Below are 20,837 nucleotides of genomic sequence, written 5' to 3'. Positions count from 1 at the left end.
TGTTAATTTTAACTGGGAATAGTGAAAATTACACCAGTAAAAAGTTGCAGCCACAAGTAAGAAGGTCGTTCCTAGGGGTGAACTATGCTATGATAAGCGTACATAGATATTGTTGATATTCCAACTAAAGATGAAACTCCAGATGAAGGAATGAATGAAATGTGTGGCCCAGAGATGAGCAGAGAAGTAAGATCCCTGCGAGGGGCTCTGGAACAGCACCCAAGGATGAGGATCACGGGGAAGGCCGTTGATGGCAGGGGTGGCCCACATGGTGCTGACCATTTGCTGCCCACAGGTGGATGTACTGGACAGACTGGGAGGAAGACCCAAAGGACAGTCGGCGAGGGCGGCTGGAGAGGGCCTGGATGGATGGCTCACACCGAGACATCTTTGTCACCTCCAAAACGGTGCTTTGGCCCAATGGGCTAAGCCTGGACATCCCAGCTGGGCGCCTGTACTGGGTGGATGCTTTCTATGACCGCATTGAGACCATACTGCTCAATGGCACAGACCGGAAGGTGGGCAGACGTGCGCTTGGGTGTGGGCGTCCATGTGGGTGTTGCTAGGCCGTGTCTGTGTGTGGATGAGGCTGTGTGTCAGCATGTGGGCATCTGTGTGTGTCCAAGCCCATGTGCTTCATATATGTTTACCTATGTGTCTGCAGGTAAGCATACCTATAGACGTGTGCTTATATGTCTCCTGTATCATGTTGTGTGTCTGAAGCCTGCCTCTATTAGCATGTAGCTGTGTTTGCCGGTGTTGCTGGGGGCGTGACTGCCCATGTGCACATCTCTGTACACACATCACAGGTGCCTTTGCATGCGTGTGTCTGCACTCTGTGCTAGTGTGAGGGGCCTGGGGATGGCAGGTCTATGGGCTCACCCATTTGAGTGTTTATGTGCTTTGTGAGTTGTGGCCTGGGTATGGGGACCAGACCCTTCTGTGGTTTATAAGGCCCTCATGACATGGCCCCTGACTCCCTCTGTGCCCATTCTCTCCTGCTCCACATCCCAGCACTCTGAACAGGCAACACTAGACAGCTGGTCATTCCCAGTACACCTGCCAGAGTGTCCACCTTCTGTGCCACTGCTCATGTGATTCTTCCTGCCTGAAGTGTCCATCTTCCTTTGGCTAACTGCCCTGTGGCCACCTCCTCTGGGGTGTTGTCCCCAGTCCCTCTAGCATACTGTTTACCTGGGAGTACCCTCCATGAGACAGCGAGCAGCTCGAGGGCAGAGGCCATGTCTTTTTTACCTCTCAGTGCCTGTGGTGGCCCTAATAGATCCTGGTAAATTTGGGATGAAGAAATGAGAGGATGGCTCCTGACTGTCTGCTCAGTTGTGCACATGCAGCATCTGTGTGTCGGGGGGATGTGTGGGAATGAGTGGGCCCAAGAGAGGACAGCATGGACAGCTTCCCTGGCAGCATCCTTGCTGGGTCACCTGATTCCCTACCAGGCTCAGATCTGGCATCTCACTGTGTGCAAAGCCACCATCCCAGGGGGCTCCCAGGCTAGTGGGGGAAAGAAGACCCTGCTCAGGGCATGGACAGATGGATATACAAAGCAGTTGCCTCAGCTCCCCAGTAACACAGCCTCCATCCCTAGATTGTGTATGAGGGTCCTGAGCTGAACCACGCCTTTGGCCTGTGTCACCATGGCAACTACCTCTTCTGGACTGAGTACCGGAGTGGCAGTGTCTACCGCTTAGAGCGGGGTGTGGGAGGAGCACCTCCCACCGTGACACTCCTGCGCAGTGAGCGGCCCCCCATCTTTGAGATCCGCATGTATGATGCCCAGCAGCAGCAAGGTACCCCCTGGGGCTGGGACTGGGGCCGGGGCACCTGGAAGGAGGGCTGGGACTTAGGCTGGGATCTGAGGCGTCTCTGGGATGAAGGCACTTCCCAGGGACCAAAGACCCTGACTCTTGAGAAAGGAAGTCCCCCAACCCAGTTTGACTCTCTGTTCCCCATTTCCCTTCCTGCCCCTGCCCCCGACTGCATCTCCTCTTCAACGTGCTCTTCTTCCTCTTAACGTTTCCTCTTTCTGACTCCTCACTTTAATGTGTCTCCTCCCCGTCCCTACTACCCGCTCTTCCCTTTCCCGATGCTGCCGCCATCCGTGTCATGTCCCCTCTCTCCTCCCCCCTTTCTCTGTGGCCCTGCCCTCAAAGTTGGTACCAACAAATGCCGGGTGAACAACGGTGGCTGCAGCAGCCTGTGCCTGGCCACCCCTGGGAGCCGCCAGTGTGCCTGCGCTGAGGACCAGGTGTTGGATGCAGACGGTGTCACTTGCTTGGGTACGAGGGGCAGGGCATGGTTGGGTGGGAGTGGGAGGAATAGACCTCAGCAGGACACCACAGAGAAGACAGGGGTCCTGGTCAGAGATGAAGGAGGCAAAGAGGGGTCCTGAGGGCACCAACAGGAAGCAAGGAGATGGTGGGGAAGGCTGTGCAGGTGGAAAGGGGTTTCAGGAGGGCACAGAGATTAGGGGACACTGAGGAACAGGACAGCTATGGAAGGAGGAAAATATGTATAACTTCTTTTATTTCCTCATTATTAAAGTAAAATAACAATCGTTCGAAATATCAGAAATTAGAGAGCAGAAAAAAAGCCCAACTCCCACCAAAGCACACCGTGGATTGTTGGCATTGTGGTCAATTGAACGCCACTCTTGTTTTCTATGTGGCTGTCATCAGACTACAGGAGCTGCCTTCTGCCCTTGCTGGCTCCAGTGTCATAGCATCTTCTGTGTTATTGCTGCATTATTTTACACGGCCTTGTTTTTTATAAAGGGGTCATGTTTATTTCGTTGTAAAAATCAGTAAACAGTATGGAAAAATATAAAGGAGAAGGTCCAACTTGCCCCAAGTCCTACCACCTGTAGGTGATGTTACCTTTTGGGGGAACACTCTCCCAGATGTTTCTCATGCAGCTACTTTTACTGAAGGGAAAAGTGCAACGCAGGCTGTTCTGGTTCCTGCCTTCTACATTGACTGTACATCATGGATACAGAAGCAGTATTTTTAATGACTAAAATATATTTTTGTTTAGTAAATGTCCCATAATTTACTCGACTATCTTCTACTGCTGGATGCTTGGGTTGTTTGCGAGTTTTTGTTGTTACTGAGCATGTGCTGTGCTCTCAGCACCATCACGAGCTCTTCCTGTGCAGTGACTTATTTACTCCTTAAAACCTCTCCATGACAGCGGTGCCTGTGGCTCAAAGGAGTAGGGTGCCGGCCCCATATAATGGTGGTGGTGGGTTCGAACCCAGCCCAGGCCAAAAACTGCAAAAACAACAACAACAACAAAAACAAAAAATCACCTCTCCATGGTTTTATTATGACCGCTTTACAGATAAAAAAATGGAGACACAAAGTTAGAGCAGGGATTCGAGCCCAAGGAGTCTGACCCAGCGTCCATTTCTCAGTCACCCTGTCTGCTCTTTCCCGCCTCTTCATGCCTTCCCATGTTCTGGCTGGTTTCCTTATGACAGAATCCCAGAAGTGGAAATGGGTCAGTGCAGTTTACAGAGCACAGCTGAGCATGAGCAGCTGAGGTCAAGGCTGAGCATTGGCTGAGGGGTGTGGTTAATCAAGGGGCCAGTGTAGTAGGAGGATCATCCACACGGATGTTGAAGTCACCCTGAATTGAACCAGGAGTAATTTTGGAGAAAGTAGTTGAGCCAGGAGCTAAAATTCCTGTCAGATGACAGGGAGTGTTCCGGAGCCCTATGGAAGTAGAGGCTGTGACAGTCTAATAATGTGAAAGCCAATGCTGGGTTTTTATTTATTTATGTATGTATGTATTTATTTATTTATTTTTTGAGACAGAGTCTTACTATATCACCCTCGGTAGAGTGCCGTGGCATCACAGCTCACAGCAACCTCAGACTCCTGGGCTTAAGCCATTCTCTTGCCTCAGCCTCCCAAATAGCTAGGACTACAGGCACCTGCCACAACGCCCGGCTATTTTGTCATTGTTTTTTAGCTGGCCCAGGCCAGGTTCCAACCCACCAACCTCGGTGTATGTGGCTGGCGCCCTACACACTGAGCTACAGGCACCGCCCAACACTGGGTTTTTAGAAAGGAGAGAGGGAGATAGCTGGGAAGCAGTGGAGAAGGGCACAGAGGGCACATACTGACCACTAGGCCCAGTGCACCATGGGGTAAGGACAGGAGATAGCCACTGGTGGGACCTTTGGGGAGTTTCAGAGATTAGAGAGGGTGAGAAATGGGTCAGACAGGGACGTGCACAGCTGAAGGGTGTGGGGACAGGGCTGACGCAGGAGGCCTGGGCTTCTTGAGGTTACCAACGTGAACATGGACAAAGGACAGAGTGATTTTACTGTTGATGGCCAAGGCAGATAGTGATGGGACGGGGCGCAGCCTGCAGAGTCTCCCTGCCCTCCTGCTGGCAGAGTTGACTCAGCTGTGAAAGAAAAAAGTCCAGGCACCTGGGCAGGGCCCTGGGGATCCAAGAGGTGACTTCCAAGGGGCAGTTGTTCACCAAGAAGGCAGAGAGGGCTGAAGAGAGGCCTGCTTGGGAGTGACAGTGTGTATAGAGGGCTCTCTTGGAAGCTGTTTTATTCCCAAGCCACATGAAAGTCCAGGAATTACTAAGTAAACATCATGTTGTTGCTTGAGAAAGAATTGCAGTTTCTGTCCAGATAATGTATTAATGAAGAATTATATACTAGAAAAAATTGTTTTGTATTACTAAAAATTAGTAAAAACAAACAAACAAGAATAGTATGGGGGCTTAGCAACTATCCCGTGACCCAGGTCTGACTTTCCCCCTCACCCTCCTGTGGTGCCCACAGCGAACCCATCCTACGTGCCCCCACCCCAGTGCCAGCAGGGCGAGTTCGCCTGTGCCAACAGCCGCTGCATCCAGGAGCGCTGGAAGTGTGACGGAGACAACGACTGCCTAGACAACAGTGACGAGGCCCCAGCCCTCTGCCGTGAGTCTCCTGTCCCTCCCTGTGGGGGCCGCTGGCCTCTGGAAGGGCTGATCCCTGGGTAGGCAGAGAGCTGGGGGCACCACACTCTTGTTGACCCTACCTGTCCTGTCTCCAGATCAACACACCTGCCCGTCAGACCGATTCAAGTGTGAGAACAACCGGTGCATCCCCAACCGCTGGCTCTGTGATGGGGACAATGACTGTGGGAACAGTGAAGACGAGTCCAACGCCACTTGTTCAGGTGTGGACTGCAGGGTGGAGCACACAGACACCCAAATCAAGGGGGCAGCCAACTGGGAGCGAGGTTGGGGAAGATAGCAGGGCTTCAGGGGAAAGAAAGAAAGGAGCCTAGGCAGAGGGAACGGACCCTGAGCAGGAGGAGGGGTGGAGAAGGCTCTAGGTGAGAGATGAGGGGCAGGGCAAGGGCATCTCCTGGGAGGTCACCAGAGACCCCTCAGCAGAGCATCCAGTGGGAGACCACAGGGGTGGTTCTGAAAATCTCTGAGAGAAATGGTGTTGGACCCTTGGGAACAAGGGTCTCAAAAGACAGAGAAGGCCGGGCGTGTTGGCTCACGCCTGTAATCCTAGCACTCTGGGAGGCCAAGACAGGTGAATTGCTTGAGCTCACGAGTTCGAGACCAGCCTGAGCAAAAGCAAGACCCTGTCTCTACTAAAAATAGAAAAACTGAGGCAAGAGGATCGCTTGAGCCTAAGAGTTAGAAGTTGCTGTGAGCTATGATGCCACCGTACTCTACCCAGGGAGATAGCTTGAGACTCTGTCTCAAAAAAAAAAAAAAGACAGAAAATAACAGGGAGGGAAGGGACTGAAGGGAGCTCAAGATAAGCACACATACCTTTCCTGTCCCCCAGCTCGTACCTGCCCACCCAACCAGTTCTCCTGTGCCAGTGGCCGCTGCATCCCCATCTCCTGGACATGTGATCTGGACGATGACTGTGGGGACCGCTCTGACGAGTCAGCCTCATGTGGTAAGAGGGACAGTGGGAAGGCCAGGCTGGGCCTCAGGGAGGGGAGGCCCTGGAGAGAGCGCACTGGGGCGGAGACACACTACAGTTCAGTAACTGTAGGGATGGCCTTGAGCGAGTTACTTCATGTCTGTGGCCTCTGTGAGTTTTGTCTCTATAAATTGTTGGGATAACAATAGTGCCAGCATCACAGCGCTTATGTGGAGGCTCATAAATGGGCAGGGAAGTTCAGTTTGTGTGTGAAAGGTACTGGGTATGTGTCTGGTGACGTCAGGAACGAGTGTACAGGCACCACCGGGCTGGGCTCAGGGCTACCGGCTGTGGATGGGCCCTGCACCCACCTGCACAGTCGCTGTGGTTCTGACTTATCTGGAGGGCCCTGCTCACTACTCTTTCTCCCTCACAGCCTACCCAACCTGCTTCCCCTTGACTCAGTTTACCTGCAACAACGGCAGGTGCATCAACATCAACTGGCGGTGTGACAATGGTAAGAGCGCCGTTCACCTGCCCTGATCACCAGGAAAAGGAGAGGCTGCAGCCAGGCCCTGGGTGGGCCAGGAAGGGGCGTTAGACTTACCGCAGCTCTGCTGGGTTGGCTGGGAAGAAAAGAGAAGCCAGAACTGCTGTGGGAGAACCAAGATGGACTGAGGACAGACCTTGCCCATTGCCATGGCTACTCCAGGCAGGGCCTGAGCTGCCCACCCTGTGGCAGGGCAGGGAGAGATGAGGGAGGAGGGCCTGGTGCCTGGCTCCCTTCTCCTGGAGTCCTTGGTGCAACGCCCCACCTCCTGGAGTCCTTAGTGCACCCCTCAGGTTCTGGGTTTCAGGCTCAGGAGCTCACCTGGCAGTCAGCCATGGACCAGGTGACATCAGCCCTGAGCCCCAGGTGCCACCGTGCATGCAAATGTGTGGGCAAGTGACCTGTGTGCCATGTCAGGCCCGTTGCGTCTGTGTTGTGTTGTGTTGTGACACGCTGCCCAGTGGCTGCAGCCTGGCTCACGTGGACAGGATGTGTCGGGGCAGCGCCACGTTACCCCTTGTCTGCACCATGTCTCGCGTGCCAATGGTTGCCCCGGCGGTTTCTGTGTTTCAGAGAAGGATTGTGGGGACGGCTCTGATGAAAAGACCTGTCCTGAGCCTGCCGGTCAGTGCATAGAAGCACATGCACCATCACCCAGACCCCTGCCGGCCTCAGCCGCCTCCCTGGCCCCGGGGTCCCTGCGCCAGCTGCTAGGATGGGAAGAAAAAGCAACAGAGAGGAGGGAGAAAGAGAGAAAGAGAGGGATAAAGATAAAAGAGGACGGAAAGAAGCAAAGGGCAGAGGGGAGCTGCTCAGAGGAAAAGAGATAACAGAGAGGTGGCCACAGAAGGCCAGGACAGAGTAGGGAGGAGAGAAGGAAATCCAGATGAAAAGAGGCAGAGACACAGCCCAAACCCCAGTCTTTTTTTTTTTGAGATAGATCCTCACTGTCTCTCTACGTAGAGTTCCCTGGCATCATAGCTTATAGCAATGTCCAACTCTTGGGCTCCAGCGATTCTCTTGTCTTAGCCTTCCAAATAGTTGGAACTACAGGCCCCTGCCACAACACCCAACTAGCTTTTCTTTTTTTAGTAGAGACGGGGTCTTGGTCTTGCTCAGGCTGCTCTAGAACTCCTGAGCTCAAGTGATCCACCTGCCTCCCAAAGTGCTAGGATTATAGGCATAAGCCACCTACACCAGGCCCCAAATCCCAGTCTTAATCACATGTCCTGTAAATGAGCAGGGAAGTTCAGTAGCCACATTCCAAGGCCTAGAAAGCAGGATGTTCACTCAGCCAGCCTCAGAGGCCTTCTATCCAGAAGCGGCCTCCAAGCTTCCCAGCTGCAGGCGAGGCCCCTGTGAGTTGGGCACCCAGTGCCTGGTGCCCACAAACACCAGGCTCAGGACAGGAGCCTGATAAAGCCCTTCCCACCCAGCAGAGTGACCTCCCCTGCTCTCCCTCCAAAACTGGAGAAATCTTGGGCTTGCCCCCAAAGCAAACAGACCCTTGTTCCCACACCTGCCCCAAATAGGAAAGGAACATTTCCTGTTCCCTGCCCCCAGATTTTTTGAGACCCAGGGAAGGCCCTCCTGGGGCCACCCCTCCCCGCCCTGGAGTGGGCCATGGTGCATGCTGCGGTCTATGCAGTCTCTGTGTCTTTTCTGTTTGTTATTTTCTCAGCTGGGGGGTTGGGGTGGGCTGAGAATGGGAATGGGGGTCCCAAGCTGGGGCCACAGAGAAGGCTGCTCTACCAACTCTCTCTTCCTCCTTCCCCCCAGACAATGACTGCGGAGACAACAGTGATGAGGCTGGCTGCAGCCACTCCTGCTCCAGCACCCAGTTCAAGTGCAACAGTGGACGCTGCATCCCTGAGCACTGGACCTGCGATGGGGACAATGACTGTGGGGACTACAGCGACGAGACACACGCCAACTGCACCAATCAGGGTGGGTGCCGAGGACCCTCAGGATGGGGATCTGACTATGATTCCTGCATAGGGCACCCGGCCCACCTGCTGAGCCCTCTAGCCCACTGCGTGTGGGCACCAGAGATACCCTAGATGTGGCTCTGATCCTCCAGGAGCATCCAGTTCTGTGAGAGGAGACTGGCAACAAATCATTGCCACACACTGTTAAGATCAAGAGAGAGTTGGGTGACCTTGGATTTGAGTTTCAACTCTGCAACTTATTAGCTTGGTGGCCTTGAGCAAGTTACTTAATCTCTGTGGGCCTCTGTGAGTTTTGTCTGCAAAGTGGGGTAATAATAGCAGTGACATCACAGCACTGATGCGGGGGTTTGGCAAGATTGTGCATAAAAAGTGCTCAGCATAGGGCCTGTGTTTGGTAAACAGCAGCTTGAGAAAAGATGCTACAGGCGGGGGTGAAAAGCATGGGGACCAGAGAAGAGAGGGGCAGGTGGGGCTCCTGGGGCCTAGTCCTCCAGGGCCCAGCTGCAGGGCAGGGGAGCTCTAAGCGTCCTGGCCAGCCGGGCCCTCTCAAGTTCTGGCTTCTTAGCTCTGGCCTATTGTTACCATGGAGGAATATAAACCCTGGGTTGCCCTGGCTTCGAGAAAAGTCAGGAAATGCAGATTTTTATGTGAAATGTACCAAATTTTTTTTTTTTTTTTGTAGAGACAAAGTCTCACTTTAGCGCCTTCAGTAGAGTGCCATGATGTCACATGGCTCACAGCAATCTCCAAGCTTTTGGGTTTACGCGATTCTCTTGCCTCAGCCTCCCGAGCAGCTGAGACTATAGGCGCCCGCCACAACGCCCGGCTATTTTTTGGTTGCAGTTTGGCCGAGGCTGGGTTTGAACCTGCTACCCTCGGTATATGGGGCCGGTGCCCTACTCACTGAGCCACAGGCGCCACTCGAAATGTACCAAATTTTTAACACTAGCATGTTAGTTTCCTAGGCCTTTATTAAAAAAGCCCTCCAAACTGAGTGGCTTAAACAACAGAATGGACTGTCTCAGGGTCTCAGGCTCCCTTCTTTCTGAGAGCTGTGGGGGAGGATCTGCTCTGTGCCCTCTCTGGCCTCTGATGATTGCTGGTAGCATTTGACACCCCTGGGCTTGTAAATGTGTCACCCTGTCTCTGCCCTCATCCCCACCTGGTGTCTTCCCTGTGCACTTGTCTGTCTCTGGGTCCAAATGGTCCCTTTATATAAGGACACCAGTCATACTAGATTAAGGCCCACTCTAATATCTCATCTTAAATTGATCATCTGCAAAGATACTGTTTTCAAAGAAGTTCATATTCACAGGTATAATGGTTTAGACTTTCACCATCTTTTTAGGAAAGACAATTTGACCCATAAAAACTGCAATTGATTTCAGAAGTATAAAAAAACAATACAAGGCCGGGCAGTGGCTCATGCCAGTAATCCCTAGCACTCTTGCAGGCTGGGGCAGGTGGATTGCCTGAGCTCATGAGTTCAGGACCAGCCTGAGCAAGAGCAAGACTCTGTCTCTAAAAATAGCCAAGTGTTGTGGCAAGTGCCTATAATGGTAGCTATCAACCTTCCTAACGCCATGACCCTTTAATACAGTTCCTGTGGGTCGCAACCCACAGGTTGAGAACCGCTGGCCTATAGTTCCAGCTACTTGGGAGGCTGAGGCAAGAGGATCACTTGAGCCCAAACAACAGTGACAATTGCAACAAAAAATAGGCACTGTGGCAGGCACCTGTAGTCTCAGCTACTTGGGAGGCTAAGGCAAGGGAATTGCTTAAGCCCAAGAGTTTGAGGTTGCTGTGAGCTGTGACACCACAGCACTCTACTAAGGGTGACATAGTGAGACTCTGTCTCAAAAATAAATTAAAATAAAAATAAAAAATACTACAGGCCAAAATCTTCTGCAGGCCTCCTCTAACCCATGGACCATAGCTTACAACCCTGCCCTGTAGGGTTAAGGCAGGAACGGTGTTGGGGAGTGCCAAGCCCAGCCCTGATAGGTCTCAGGAGGCTCAGAAACGAGGACTGAGTCCCAAGGGCCAACTCTGAGATGGGCTGGGGGAGGGGCACAGACGATAGTGCTGCGGGGTTCTGAGAAGGGGCTCTGGAGGCTATATGCTCTGGTGAGGAGAGCTCTCTGCCCCTCGCAGTGAGCTGGGAATACTGAAGTTGCTCCCTCTGAGCCTGGGTGTCGTCTGTGAAGGAGACAGGTGAGGCCTGGCAGATGGAGGCAGGGTGTCACTGTTGGCAGTGATTGTTAACCCTGGCTGTGCACTGCAGTGGTCTAAGACCACTTAGGAGCAGGTGGGACTTGAACTGAGCCCTGTGCAGGATTAGACTTTAAGCGGACAAGAGGGAGCGTCTTCCAATGGGTCGAGGGGATATAGTAAAGACTTAGACTCTAAATCTTAGAGAGTGAGACTGAGCAATTCTGTAGGGTCATGGTGGGGCCAGGCAGACTAAGGGGAAGGCTCGTGCAGGGTTAGTGGGAATGAGGGTGTCCCCACTGTGGGGCACAGTGGCTCACACCTGTATCCCAGCACTGCAAGAGTCTGAGGATGAGGAATTGCTTGAGCTCAGGAGTTTGAGACTTGCCTGAGTGAGAGTGAGACCCTGACTCATAAAGAAATAAAACAAACAAACAAACAAAATCCCAGCCGGGCACCATAGCGAGCTCCTGTAATCCCAGCGGCTTCTAGAGGCTGAGGCAGCGGGATGCTCACAGCCCAAGTCTGAGGTTGCAGTGAGCTGTGACACTATTGCACTCTGCTCAGGGAATAGGGTGGGACTGTGTCTCGGAGGAAAAAAAAAGCAAAGAAATAAAAAGAAAGCAAGGAAATAAAAAATAAATTAAGACTTGGCGCCTATAGCACAGTGGTTAGGGTGTAAGCCACATACACTGAAGTTGGCAGATTCAAACCTGGCCCGGGCCAGCTAACCGACAATGACAACTGTAACAAAAAAATAGCCGGGCGTTGTGGTGGGCACCTGTAGTCCCCAGATACTTGGGAAGCTGAGGCAAGAGAATGGCTTAAGCCCAAGAGTTTGAATTTGCTGTGAGCTGTGATGCTACGGCACTCTACTATGGGCAACATAGTGAGACTCTGTCTCAAAAATAAAATTTTTTAAAAAGTAATTTTTTTAAAAGGAGGCAGAGGTGTGATTTGGGAGGCACTGGGGTCCCTGGAAGGACATCAAGGCTAGAGGGTGATGTGATATGGAAGGGAATTAGATTGTAAAGAAGTTCAGAGCCCCTAAGGAAGGCTGCCACTGCACGTCCAGGGACAAGAGGAGAGTGTCCGTGGTGGAGGGTAGAGGAGCAAGGCTCCTAGCCACAGCAGCATGAGCAGGGTCCTCCTGCTCCTCCCAGGCCTCCTGAGTCAGACCTCAGTGCAGCGGCCAGCGATGCTAACAGATATAGGCCAGATCATGCCCCAGCCCTGCCCTCAGCCCAGTGAGGGTTCCCTGTAGGCTTGGAACAAATCCCAAGGCCCTCCTCCCCCTTGGGGGACCCTTCCTGCCACTCTGACCTGCTCCAGGTGCTCCCCTTTCATGCTACTCTCTTACCAGTCCCACCCTGGAGGCTCTGCCAGAGCTGTCCCCTGTGCCTCCAGGCATACTCACCTGGCTCTCACTTCAGTCAGTCCTCTGCTGAAATGTATTCTGCTCAGAGGCCTTTCTGACAATCTGAAGGCTTCACCCCAGCCCTGTCTGCACAGCAGTCACCATCACCTGCAATCAAGCTCTGCATTATGGGCTGTGTCTCTGTTGCTGTTAGAACCTAAGGTCCATGAGGGCAAGGACTTTGTCTTACTGCTGGCACCTGGGACAGTGCCTGACACACAGTAGACACTCGGTAAATGTCTGTGGAGTGAATGAGACAGGCTAAGTAGGAGCCATTTGGTCTCCAGCCTGGCAGATTGCTCATCTCATCAAGTTGTCTTGTGTGAAATGGGATCCTCATAGGTGTAACACCTCCTGGCTCTAATACTGAGCTGCTATTTCCAAGGAGGGGAAGCAGGCTCAGGCCTCTTAGGGCCGCCTCAGCTCAGAGCCCCTGGCTAGGCATGGCAGGAGGGGCTGAGGTCAGAATGGCTGACCTAGAGCGCCCACCTCTCTTCTGGTCCCCTTCCCTCTACCTCTGCAGCCACAAGGCCCCCTGGTGGCTGCCATACTGATGAGTTCCAGTGCCGCCTGGATGGACTGTGCATCCCACTGCGGTGGCGCTGCGATGGGGACACTGATTGCATGGACTCCAGTGATGAGAAGAGCTGTGAAGGAGTGACTCATGTCTGCGACCCTAATGTCAAGTTTGGCTGCAAGGATTCAGGTGAAAAGGAGCGTTGCAGGGAGCCTGGAACAAGTCAGCATGGGCAGAGCGAGACCATATTGAGAGCAAAGCAGGAGCAAGGGGATAGCACAGGGCAAAAGGCAGGAAACAGAAAGCACAGGGGAGGTGTGGCGCCTGTGGCTCAAAGGAGTAGGGCACTGGCCCCATACACCGGAGGTAGTGGGTTCAAACCCAGCCCTGGCCAAAAACTGCACAAAAAAAAAAAAACAAAAGCACAGGGGAGGCACAAAGGGGCTGGGCCGCTCCAGATCCGAGCTTCAGCACCTCTCACGGAGTTCTGCCTTCTTTGTTGCCTGTGTGAATTTGATAGAAAATGTCTCAAGGTCCCTAGCAGAACCCTGCAATTCCACTGGGCCTTGCATATGACCCTCAGGGAAGTCGCTAGGTCTGGGAGGAAGGGCAGGGGGAGCCCTGCTCCCCAGCCTGGGCCCTCATGCTGCGCCCCTCCCTCAGCTCGGTGCATCAGCAAAGCGTGGGTGTGTGATGGCGACAGCGACTGTGAAGATAACTCGGACGAGGAGAACTGTGAGTCCCTGGCCTGTAGGCCACCCTCGCACCCCTGTGCCAACAACACCTCTGTGTGCCTGCCCCCTGACAAGCTGTGCGATGGCAACGACGACTGTGGGGACGGCTCGGACGAGGGCGAGCTCTGCGGTGAGTCCCAGACCCAGAGGGCCTGAGAGATGGGTGGGAGGGGCTGCCCGGGGTCTGATCTGTGGGAAGGGTCTGAGCCTGGGAGGGAGCAGCTCTGGCTAGCCTGGGGGTGAGCAGCACCCAGAGCAGTCACCAACTACCTGTGCTGATTTAGGGTTCACTGTGGCATGGAGCTAAGCCAGTCACACAATTGTAACATTTAACCTGGAAAGCAGCCCTGCAAGGCTGCATGGCTCCTGTGGCTCTGTGGGACAGCACAGTGCGTGACCTCCCTGTAGGCACAGCCTCACCCACACTCACAAAGCAGGAGAAACAGGCTTGGGCACCAGGGTTGAGTGCTGGTGGTCAGGGAAGCCTTCCTGGAGGAGGTGGGGATTGAACTGGGTTCCCAAAGACAGGCAGAATTTTCAGAGGGAGTGGAAAATCTGGGGGGATAAGGATGCCCATTCAAGATGGAAAGAAATGAGGTTAGGGGAGGCAGGGAGGGCTATGTGTGTGACGTGGGGGTGAGGAACAGAGCAGCCCTATCTTGTGCTCTGAGCCAGACAGAGCACCCAGTTCCTTCGAAAGAGCAGAGTGGGAGATAAGGCGGCTGGGACTGGCGGGAGAACTGCTGACAGGTGGTCAGTCGGGCTGACGTGTTGTACCTGGGTGTGTCAGAGGCCCCAGGGTCAGGACATGCCTTACTGCACCCACCCCAAATTAGGAGAGATTGGCAAAGGGATCTGGACCTAAGGACACCCCAGGAAGGAGTAGAAAGCTGGGGTCCCAACTATGAGCCCAAGAAGAGACAGGGAAATAAGAGACCAGAGAAAGAGATGGGAGGGTTGCTCATCGGGGATGGGAGAGAGCTGGTCCTAGGTGACGGGTGTGGGGTCCAAACCCTGGTTCTGAGGGAGCCTGAGAAGCCCTGGAGCAGAGGCTTGGCAGGAACAGAGATGAAGGGGGCTGTGGGAAGACTGCGGGAGCTTAGATAGGGCTGCCCTGGATTTGGATTCAGCAGAGCTATGATCCTGACTCCTCCCAGATTCTGACCTTGAGCCTGTGCCCTACCTGCACCCCCCTCCAGACCAGTGCTCCCTGAATAACGGTGGCTGCAGCCACAACTGCTCCGTGGCTCCTGGTGAAGGCATCGTGTGCTCCTGCCCTCTGGGCATGGAGCTGGGGCCTGACAACCACACCTGCCAGATCCAGAGCTACTGCGCCAGGCACCTCAAGTGCAGCCAGAAGTGCGACCAGAACAAGTTCAGCGTGAAGTGCTCCTGCTACGAGGGCTGGGTCCTGGAGCCAGACGGCGAGAGTTGCCGCAGCCTGGGTGAGACACGGTGAGGGGTGGCCAGGCGGGCCCGACAAGCCCGGGCAGGCCCCTGAGCGCTGCCTGCTGGGCTGGCGTGGTCAAATGCCAAAGGCTGAGTTCCTGTCCAGGCCCACAGTGCCAGGGCCTGCAGAGACCTGCCTGCGTGTGCTCAGGCCCCCCCTGACCATATCCCGCCCTCCCAACCCCAGACCCCTTCAAGCCATTCATCATCTTCTCCAACCGCCATGAGATCCGGCGCATCGACCTTCACAAGGGGGACTACAGCGTCCTCGTGCCCGGCCTGCGCAACACCATCGCCCTGGACTTTCACCTCAGCCAGAGCGCCCTCTACTGGACGGACGTGGTGGAGGACAAGATCTACCGCGGAAAACTGCTGGACAACGGAGGTGATGAGCGCCACACTGCAGCTGGTGCCTGGTGGGGTGCATGCAGACAGAGCACTTGGGACTCAGGGACACAGGTCCAGATCCAGGTGGCCCCAGAGCAGAGGCCTTTCCCCTTCCCCCACACTCCTGTTAATTGGGTTAGATTTTGCTGTGGGTGTCCGTGCCTGGTGCCCCGTAATTATCGTCAGCAGAGCTGCCAGCCTGATAATTAACAAAATGATTAGCTTTTCCTTGGAACGGCCTGGAGCTCGGCTCCCTAAGTCCTAGAATTGCAGGCTTGGAAGGAAAAAGCCATTTAGGAGAGGAATACCTGAGCCCTGCCTCCCACGCCCAGGCAGCCTGGCTCACCCGACTGGCTCTGGTCCTGCTGTGCTGGGTTGCAGCAGTGATTGAAATGGGCTGCCTGCCATTGTGTGATCGGGGAAGGTCCCCTAAGAAGGTGACATCTGAGCAAAGTCTCAAGAGAGGCACATTTTACTAAAGGAGTTGTGCTATTGGTGATACAGCAAACCTGAACCCACTATAATGTCCCACGGCGGGGCGGCTAGGGATGCTGTGATAATGCTCTTGCTGTGTGGCAGTCTCTAAGATAACCATGTATGGATATATGTACTAGAGTGGAAAAACCTTCAGTCTGGGGAGTGGCTTCTAAAAGGTTCTGTCTTCCTCGTGTGAGTCCAGGTCTGTCCCCCAGAGCCCTACCCTGTGCTCTGCCCACTCCCACAGCAGCCCCCACAGAGCTGCTCAGAAGGTGTGTTCCTCCTACCCCCAGGCTCCTCTCTTCCTTGACACCCTGACGGGACAAGGCCTGGGTGACAAAGGGAGGTTAGGAGCTCCCGTGGCCAGTGCAGGCACATCAGAAAGCATTGACAGAGGTGTCAGAGTTGAGAGTGGGTCATCAGGTCATAGGAGCTCCCGTGGCCAGTGCAGGCACATCAGAAAGCATTGACAGAGGTGTCAGAGTTGAGAGTGGGTCATCAGAACTCCTCGGGTTCCACACACACCATACCGCCCTGGGAGAAGCAAACCAGCCACACCTCTCTTCTCCAGCCTTGACCAGCTTCGAGGTGGTGATTCAGTACGGCTTGGCAACACCTGAAGGCCTGGCTGTAGACTGGATTGCAGGCAACATATACTGGGTGGAGAGCAACCTGGACCAGATTGAGGTGGCCAAGCTGGATGGGACCCTCCGGACCACACTGCTAGCTGGTGACATTGAGCACCCAAGGGCAATTGCGCTGGATCCCCGGGATGGGTGAGGACCTTGCCCAGCCTATCCTAGCCCCTGAAGTCCCTTTCAGACTGGCCAGGGACACCTCTCTCCTCAGAGCCATTTGTCACTCCCACCTCTTACCTAGGATACTATCACAGCCTGACCCCACCCCCAACCTCGGCTTTAGACCTCCTACCCCCTCCCCACTCCACAGGATCCTGTTTTGGACAGACTGGGATGCCAGCCTGCCCCGAATCGAGGCAGCCTCCATGAGCGGGGCCGGGCGCCGCACTGTGCACCGGGAGACAGGCTCTGGGGGCTGGCCCAATGGGCTCACTGTGGACTACCTGGAGAAGCGCATCCTCTGGATCGATGCCAGGTCAGCATCCACCACGACACCTTGGGAGGCCCAAGTCAGCAGCATGGGGGGACCAGGTGCAGTGACAAGGGTGGGGAGAGGGCCCAAAACGTCTGGGACCAGAGCAGGTTGGCAAAGGACTGTAACAACAGGAGTACTGTGGGAAGGGCAGCAGAAGAGGCAGAGGGCTGTCACCTGTCATCTGAGCTGTGCCCTCCTCTCTGGTCACACATCTGTTGGGGGCTGTGTCTGCCCAGAGGGAGAGGAGACTTTCTAATTGGTTTACCCAGTGAGGGTGACTTTCTCTAACTGCCATCCAAGCCCTGTGTACTGCAGTGGCACTGGGGAGGAGTGAGTCAGAGATTCCCTTGGAGGGCCAGGGAACTGAGGAGTTGGGGTCTGAGAGCTGGACCAGGCCTGTTGGTTCTCACACCACAGCTGCTCTATCTGCCTTCTCTGGCCAGCAGGGCTTGGGGCAGGGGATGCTCTAGCACATTTCAGGGAAGGTTGTGGGCCAGGGCACAGGAGGGGTGCCCAGGAGAGTGCTCTGTGGGCAGAGATCCCTGCAGCCTCCTCACTCTGCCCCAACCACGCTCCCAGGTCAGATGCTATTTATTCAGCCCGTTACGACGGCTCCGGCCACATGGAGGTGCTTCGGGGACACGAGTTCCTGTCCCACCCGTTTGCAGTGACGCTGTATGGCGGGGAGGTGTACTGGACTGACTGGCGAACAAATACGCTGGCCAAGGCCAACAAGTGGACTGGCCACAATGTCACTGTGGTACAGAGAACCAACACCCAGCCCTTCGACCTACAGGTGTACCACCCCTCCCGGCAGCCCATGGGTAAGGGGCTTGGGGCCTGGCGGGCAGCAGAAAGAGCCAGCAGCCTATTAAAAGCTCTTTAGAGAGGAGGGAGCTGTGAGAGCAGGGGAAGGGTGCATGTTGGATGGCAGGGGTGTCCCAGCCTGTGGACAGGTGTTGTCCGGTAACAGAGGAGGCAGCCAGGGATACAGCAGCAGGGGGGACGAGAGTGGTGAGAAGGCGGTGGTCCAGGTGAGGAAGGCCAGGTAGGGACCAACAGGTCCCAGACGCTCTTGCTTCTTCTCTCCCTTCCCTGCCCAGCCCCCAATCCATGTGAGGCCAATGGGGGCCGGGGCCCTTGCTCCCACCTGTGTCTCATCAACTACAACCGGACCGTCTCCTGCGCCTGCCCCCACCTCATGAAGCTCTACAAAGACAACACCACCTGCTATGGTAAGAAGGTCCTCGCTCAAGAGCCAGCTGCAAACTGAGGCTGGAGGGGCAGGTGTCCAGTGTCCAGGCTCCAGGCTGTAAGCAGTGGCAGAGTTCTGATCGCAAGGACCTGACGAGGAGAGTCCAGAGACAGCCCCTGTGAGCAGAGGTTGCAGCCCAGCTAGGGAGGCTGCAGCTGAGAGGCAGCTAAGGGCCAGGACCACATAGCAGGAACAAGGAGGGTCCCTGACCTGGGGGGAAGGAGCATGGAGTCAGGGCTGCCCTCAGCGACCCACCTGTCCCTGCAGAGTTTAAGAAGTTCCTGCTGTATGCGCGCCAGATGGAGATTCGGGGGGTGGACCTGGACGCCCCCTACTACAACTACATCATCTCCTTCACGGTGCCCGACATCGACAACGTTACGGTGCTGGACTATGATGCCCGTGAGCAGCGTGTGTACTGGTCTGACGTGCGGACACAGGCCATCAAGCGGGCCTTCATCAATGGCACAGGCGTGGAAACCGTTGTCTCTGCAGGTTCCGTCCTGGCCCCTGCACTCCCCACCCAGCCCTTGCTCCCAGCCCAGGTCCTCTTAGTCCCGATGTCCCTCTTCTAAGTCCTGTCCCCTCAGTGTGCCAAGCCTGGCTCCCTAATCCCCATCATCCAGAAACCAGCTTTCTACCAACACCTACACACCAACTCCCTGCTTGTGCCCCCAGACTTGCCAAATGCCCATGGGCTGGCCGTAGACTGGGTGTCCCGAAACCTGTTCTGGACGAGTTATGACACCAACAAGAAGCAGATCAACGTGGCCCGGCTGGATGGCTCCTTCAAGAACGCAGTGGTGCAGGGCCTGGAGCAGCCCCATGGCCTCGTCGTCCACCCACTGCGTGGGTCAGTCCAGGGCCCAGGGCTGGGAAGCAAGGGGTTTGGGGCTGGGAAGAAGAGGACTCTGATGCCCCCTTGGCTCCTCCCCCAGGAAGCTCTACTGGACTGACGGTGACAACATCAGCATGGCCAACATGGATGGCAGCAATCGCACTCTGCTCTTCAGCGGCCAGAAGGGTCCCGTGGGTACGAGCTCGCCCTGCCTGCCCCTGCAGCCCCTCTCTAAGTCCTGGACTAGGAGGTGTTTGCAGGGTCCCTCATTGCCCCGTGGCCTCCCTGGAGCTGGGGGGCTCCACACCTGTTCTCACCACCCATCCCCCAAACCACCTGCTCTTGCACGCTGTTCCCATTTCTGGATCTCTGCCTGGTGCCAGACTTCCTGGCGGTGAAACCTTCTTCTTCCAGGCCTGGCCATTGACTTCCCTGAAAGCAAACTGTACTGGATCAGCTCTGGCAACCGTACCATCAACCGCTGTGACCTGGATGGGAGCAGGCTGGAGGTCATTGATGCCATGCGGAGCCAGCTGGGCAAGGCCACTGCCCTGGCTATCATGGGTGAGGGCCAGATCATGAGGGAAGCCAGGACTGGAGGGGGGGTGGTCTCCCACCCCCCAGGGCAGGCCTGATGGCTCAGGGTCCGCAGGCCCTTCAGGAAAGTTGGGCCTGGGGTCTTCCCAAGGGTCTCATCCCCTCCTGCTGCCCCAGGGGACAAGCTGTGGTGGGCAGATCAGGTGTCGGAGAAGATGGGCACGTGCTCCAAGGCTGACGGCTCAGGGGCTGTGGTCCTGCGGAACGGCACCACGCTGGTGATGCACATGAAGGTGTATGATGAGAGCATCCAGCTGGGTAGGTGCAGGCTGGGTGGGGCACCAGGGCTCCAGTGCCACGGGCAGGCACGGGGGAGGCTCAGGGGCTGGGCCAGAATGGATCAGGCTGGGCTTCACGCTCTGCCCGCAAGGGTACAGGACAGACCCCCAGCAGCCCTGATCACAAGGCCCAAAGGGGGGCAGAAGACCTGAGAATTGGGTTGGCTGGTGACCCCCACCCAGGTCCAGGGTGAAGGCAGTGACCATCCTATCCTTCAATACCCCAAGCCTGACTCTCAGGTCCCAAGGTGGGCCACCTCACCCTTTCTCTCTGCCTCCCACCTATCCTAAGACCACGAAGGCACCAACCCCTGCAGTGTCAACAACGGTGACTGCTCCCAGCTCTGCCTGCCCACGTCAGAAACAACCCGCTCCTGCATGTGCACAGCCGGCTACAGCCTTAGGAGTGGCCAGCAGGCCTGCGAAGGTCTGTGCCTGGCCTTTCCTCCTACTTTGGCCCAGGTCCTCACCCCCAACCCCTCCTACCTTACAGCGCTATCTTCCTCTTCTTCAACCGGGACAAGACTGTATCCCTCCTGTATGAAGCATCTTCTGGGTTAGATACTTAATAAGTCCCCATGTGCTGGGTGCCAGAGGGGAATTCAGGGGGAAGAAGTCCCTGTCCTTGTGCCTTGTAGGCTTAAACAGAAGTTTGGCGACATTGTGTAGGGGCAACTGGACCACGAGTGGTTCTGACTGTTCAGTGCCTGCCATAGCATTTTGGAGAAATAGGTGTTAACAGGCAGATCAGGGCCAGCTTCCTGAAGAGGTGTACTATGAGCCATGTTCTGTAGGACACGTAGAATTGGCTGCATGGAGAAGGGACTGTGCACAAGGCAGGGAGTGTTGCTAAAGCAGGGGCCCAGCAGAATAGGAGGGTGTTGCAGGGGCCCTGAGCTCAGAGCAGTGGGCAGGTGCAGGGCCAGGGAGGGACTGGGAGAAGCTGTGAGGTGGGTGCGGCTCCTGTGGCTTCTCAGCCAGAAGCACCTGCGAGTGACCTTTGGGGAAGATTAACCCGGCAGAGGGAGGGAGAAACCGAGGCAGTTAAACCAGTTTAGAGGCTACTAGGAATAATCTGTGTGTGCAGAGATGAGCCTGGGCTGGGCTTAGCAGCTGGGGTGAAGAGAAGGGATGAAACAGGGAAATTT

The 20,837-nt window shown here is 55.3% G+C and overlaps 1 protein-coding gene across 1 annotated transcript in view; it reads left to right on the top strand.

Moving 5' to 3' along the window:
• LRP1 (LDL receptor related protein 1) overlaps positions 1 to 20,837 on the top strand; it is an 81,007-nt gene that overhangs the window by 32,493 nt on the left and 27,677 nt on the right. Inside the window, exons 13-34 of the mRNA XM_053554553.1 lie at positions 296 to 518; positions 1,607 to 1,808; positions 2,172 to 2,297; positions 4,823 to 4,963; positions 5,079 to 5,204; positions 5,834 to 5,950; positions 6,354 to 6,434; positions 8,247 to 8,414; positions 12,568 to 12,750; positions 13,225 to 13,425; positions 14,495 to 14,740; positions 14,932 to 15,129; positions 16,180 to 16,384; positions 16,557 to 16,721; positions 17,301 to 17,545; positions 17,825 to 17,956; positions 18,244 to 18,471; positions 18,655 to 18,829; positions 18,915 to 19,009; positions 19,229 to 19,378; positions 19,529 to 19,669; positions 19,982 to 20,116. Of these exons, the coding sequence (XP_053410528.1) occupies positions 296 to 518; positions 1,607 to 1,808; positions 2,172 to 2,297; positions 4,823 to 4,963; positions 5,079 to 5,204; positions 5,834 to 5,950; positions 6,354 to 6,434; positions 8,247 to 8,414; positions 12,568 to 12,750; positions 13,225 to 13,425; positions 14,495 to 14,740; positions 14,932 to 15,129; positions 16,180 to 16,384; positions 16,557 to 16,721; positions 17,301 to 17,545; positions 17,825 to 17,956; positions 18,244 to 18,471; positions 18,655 to 18,829; positions 18,915 to 19,009; positions 19,229 to 19,378; positions 19,529 to 19,669; positions 19,982 to 20,116 (3,683 nt within the window). The remainder of the gene's footprint in view (positions 1 to 295; positions 519 to 1,606; positions 1,809 to 2,171; positions 2,298 to 4,822; positions 4,964 to 5,078; positions 5,205 to 5,833; positions 5,951 to 6,353; positions 6,435 to 8,246; positions 8,415 to 12,567; positions 12,751 to 13,224; positions 13,426 to 14,494; positions 14,741 to 14,931; positions 15,130 to 16,179; positions 16,385 to 16,556; positions 16,722 to 17,300; positions 17,546 to 17,824; positions 17,957 to 18,243; positions 18,472 to 18,654; positions 18,830 to 18,914; positions 19,010 to 19,228; positions 19,379 to 19,528; positions 19,670 to 19,981; positions 20,117 to 20,837) is intronic.

This window comes from Nycticebus coucang, chromosome 12, assembly GCF_027406575.1.
Source record: "Nycticebus coucang isolate mNycCou1 chromosome 12, mNycCou1.pri, whole genome shotgun sequence".
NCBI classification, from domain to species: Eukaryota; Metazoa; Chordata; class Mammalia; order Primates; family Lorisidae; genus Nycticebus; species Nycticebus coucang.
The sequence above is the reverse complement of the archived record's forward strand: the minus strand, read 5'-3'. Positions and strand labels throughout refer to the sequence as shown.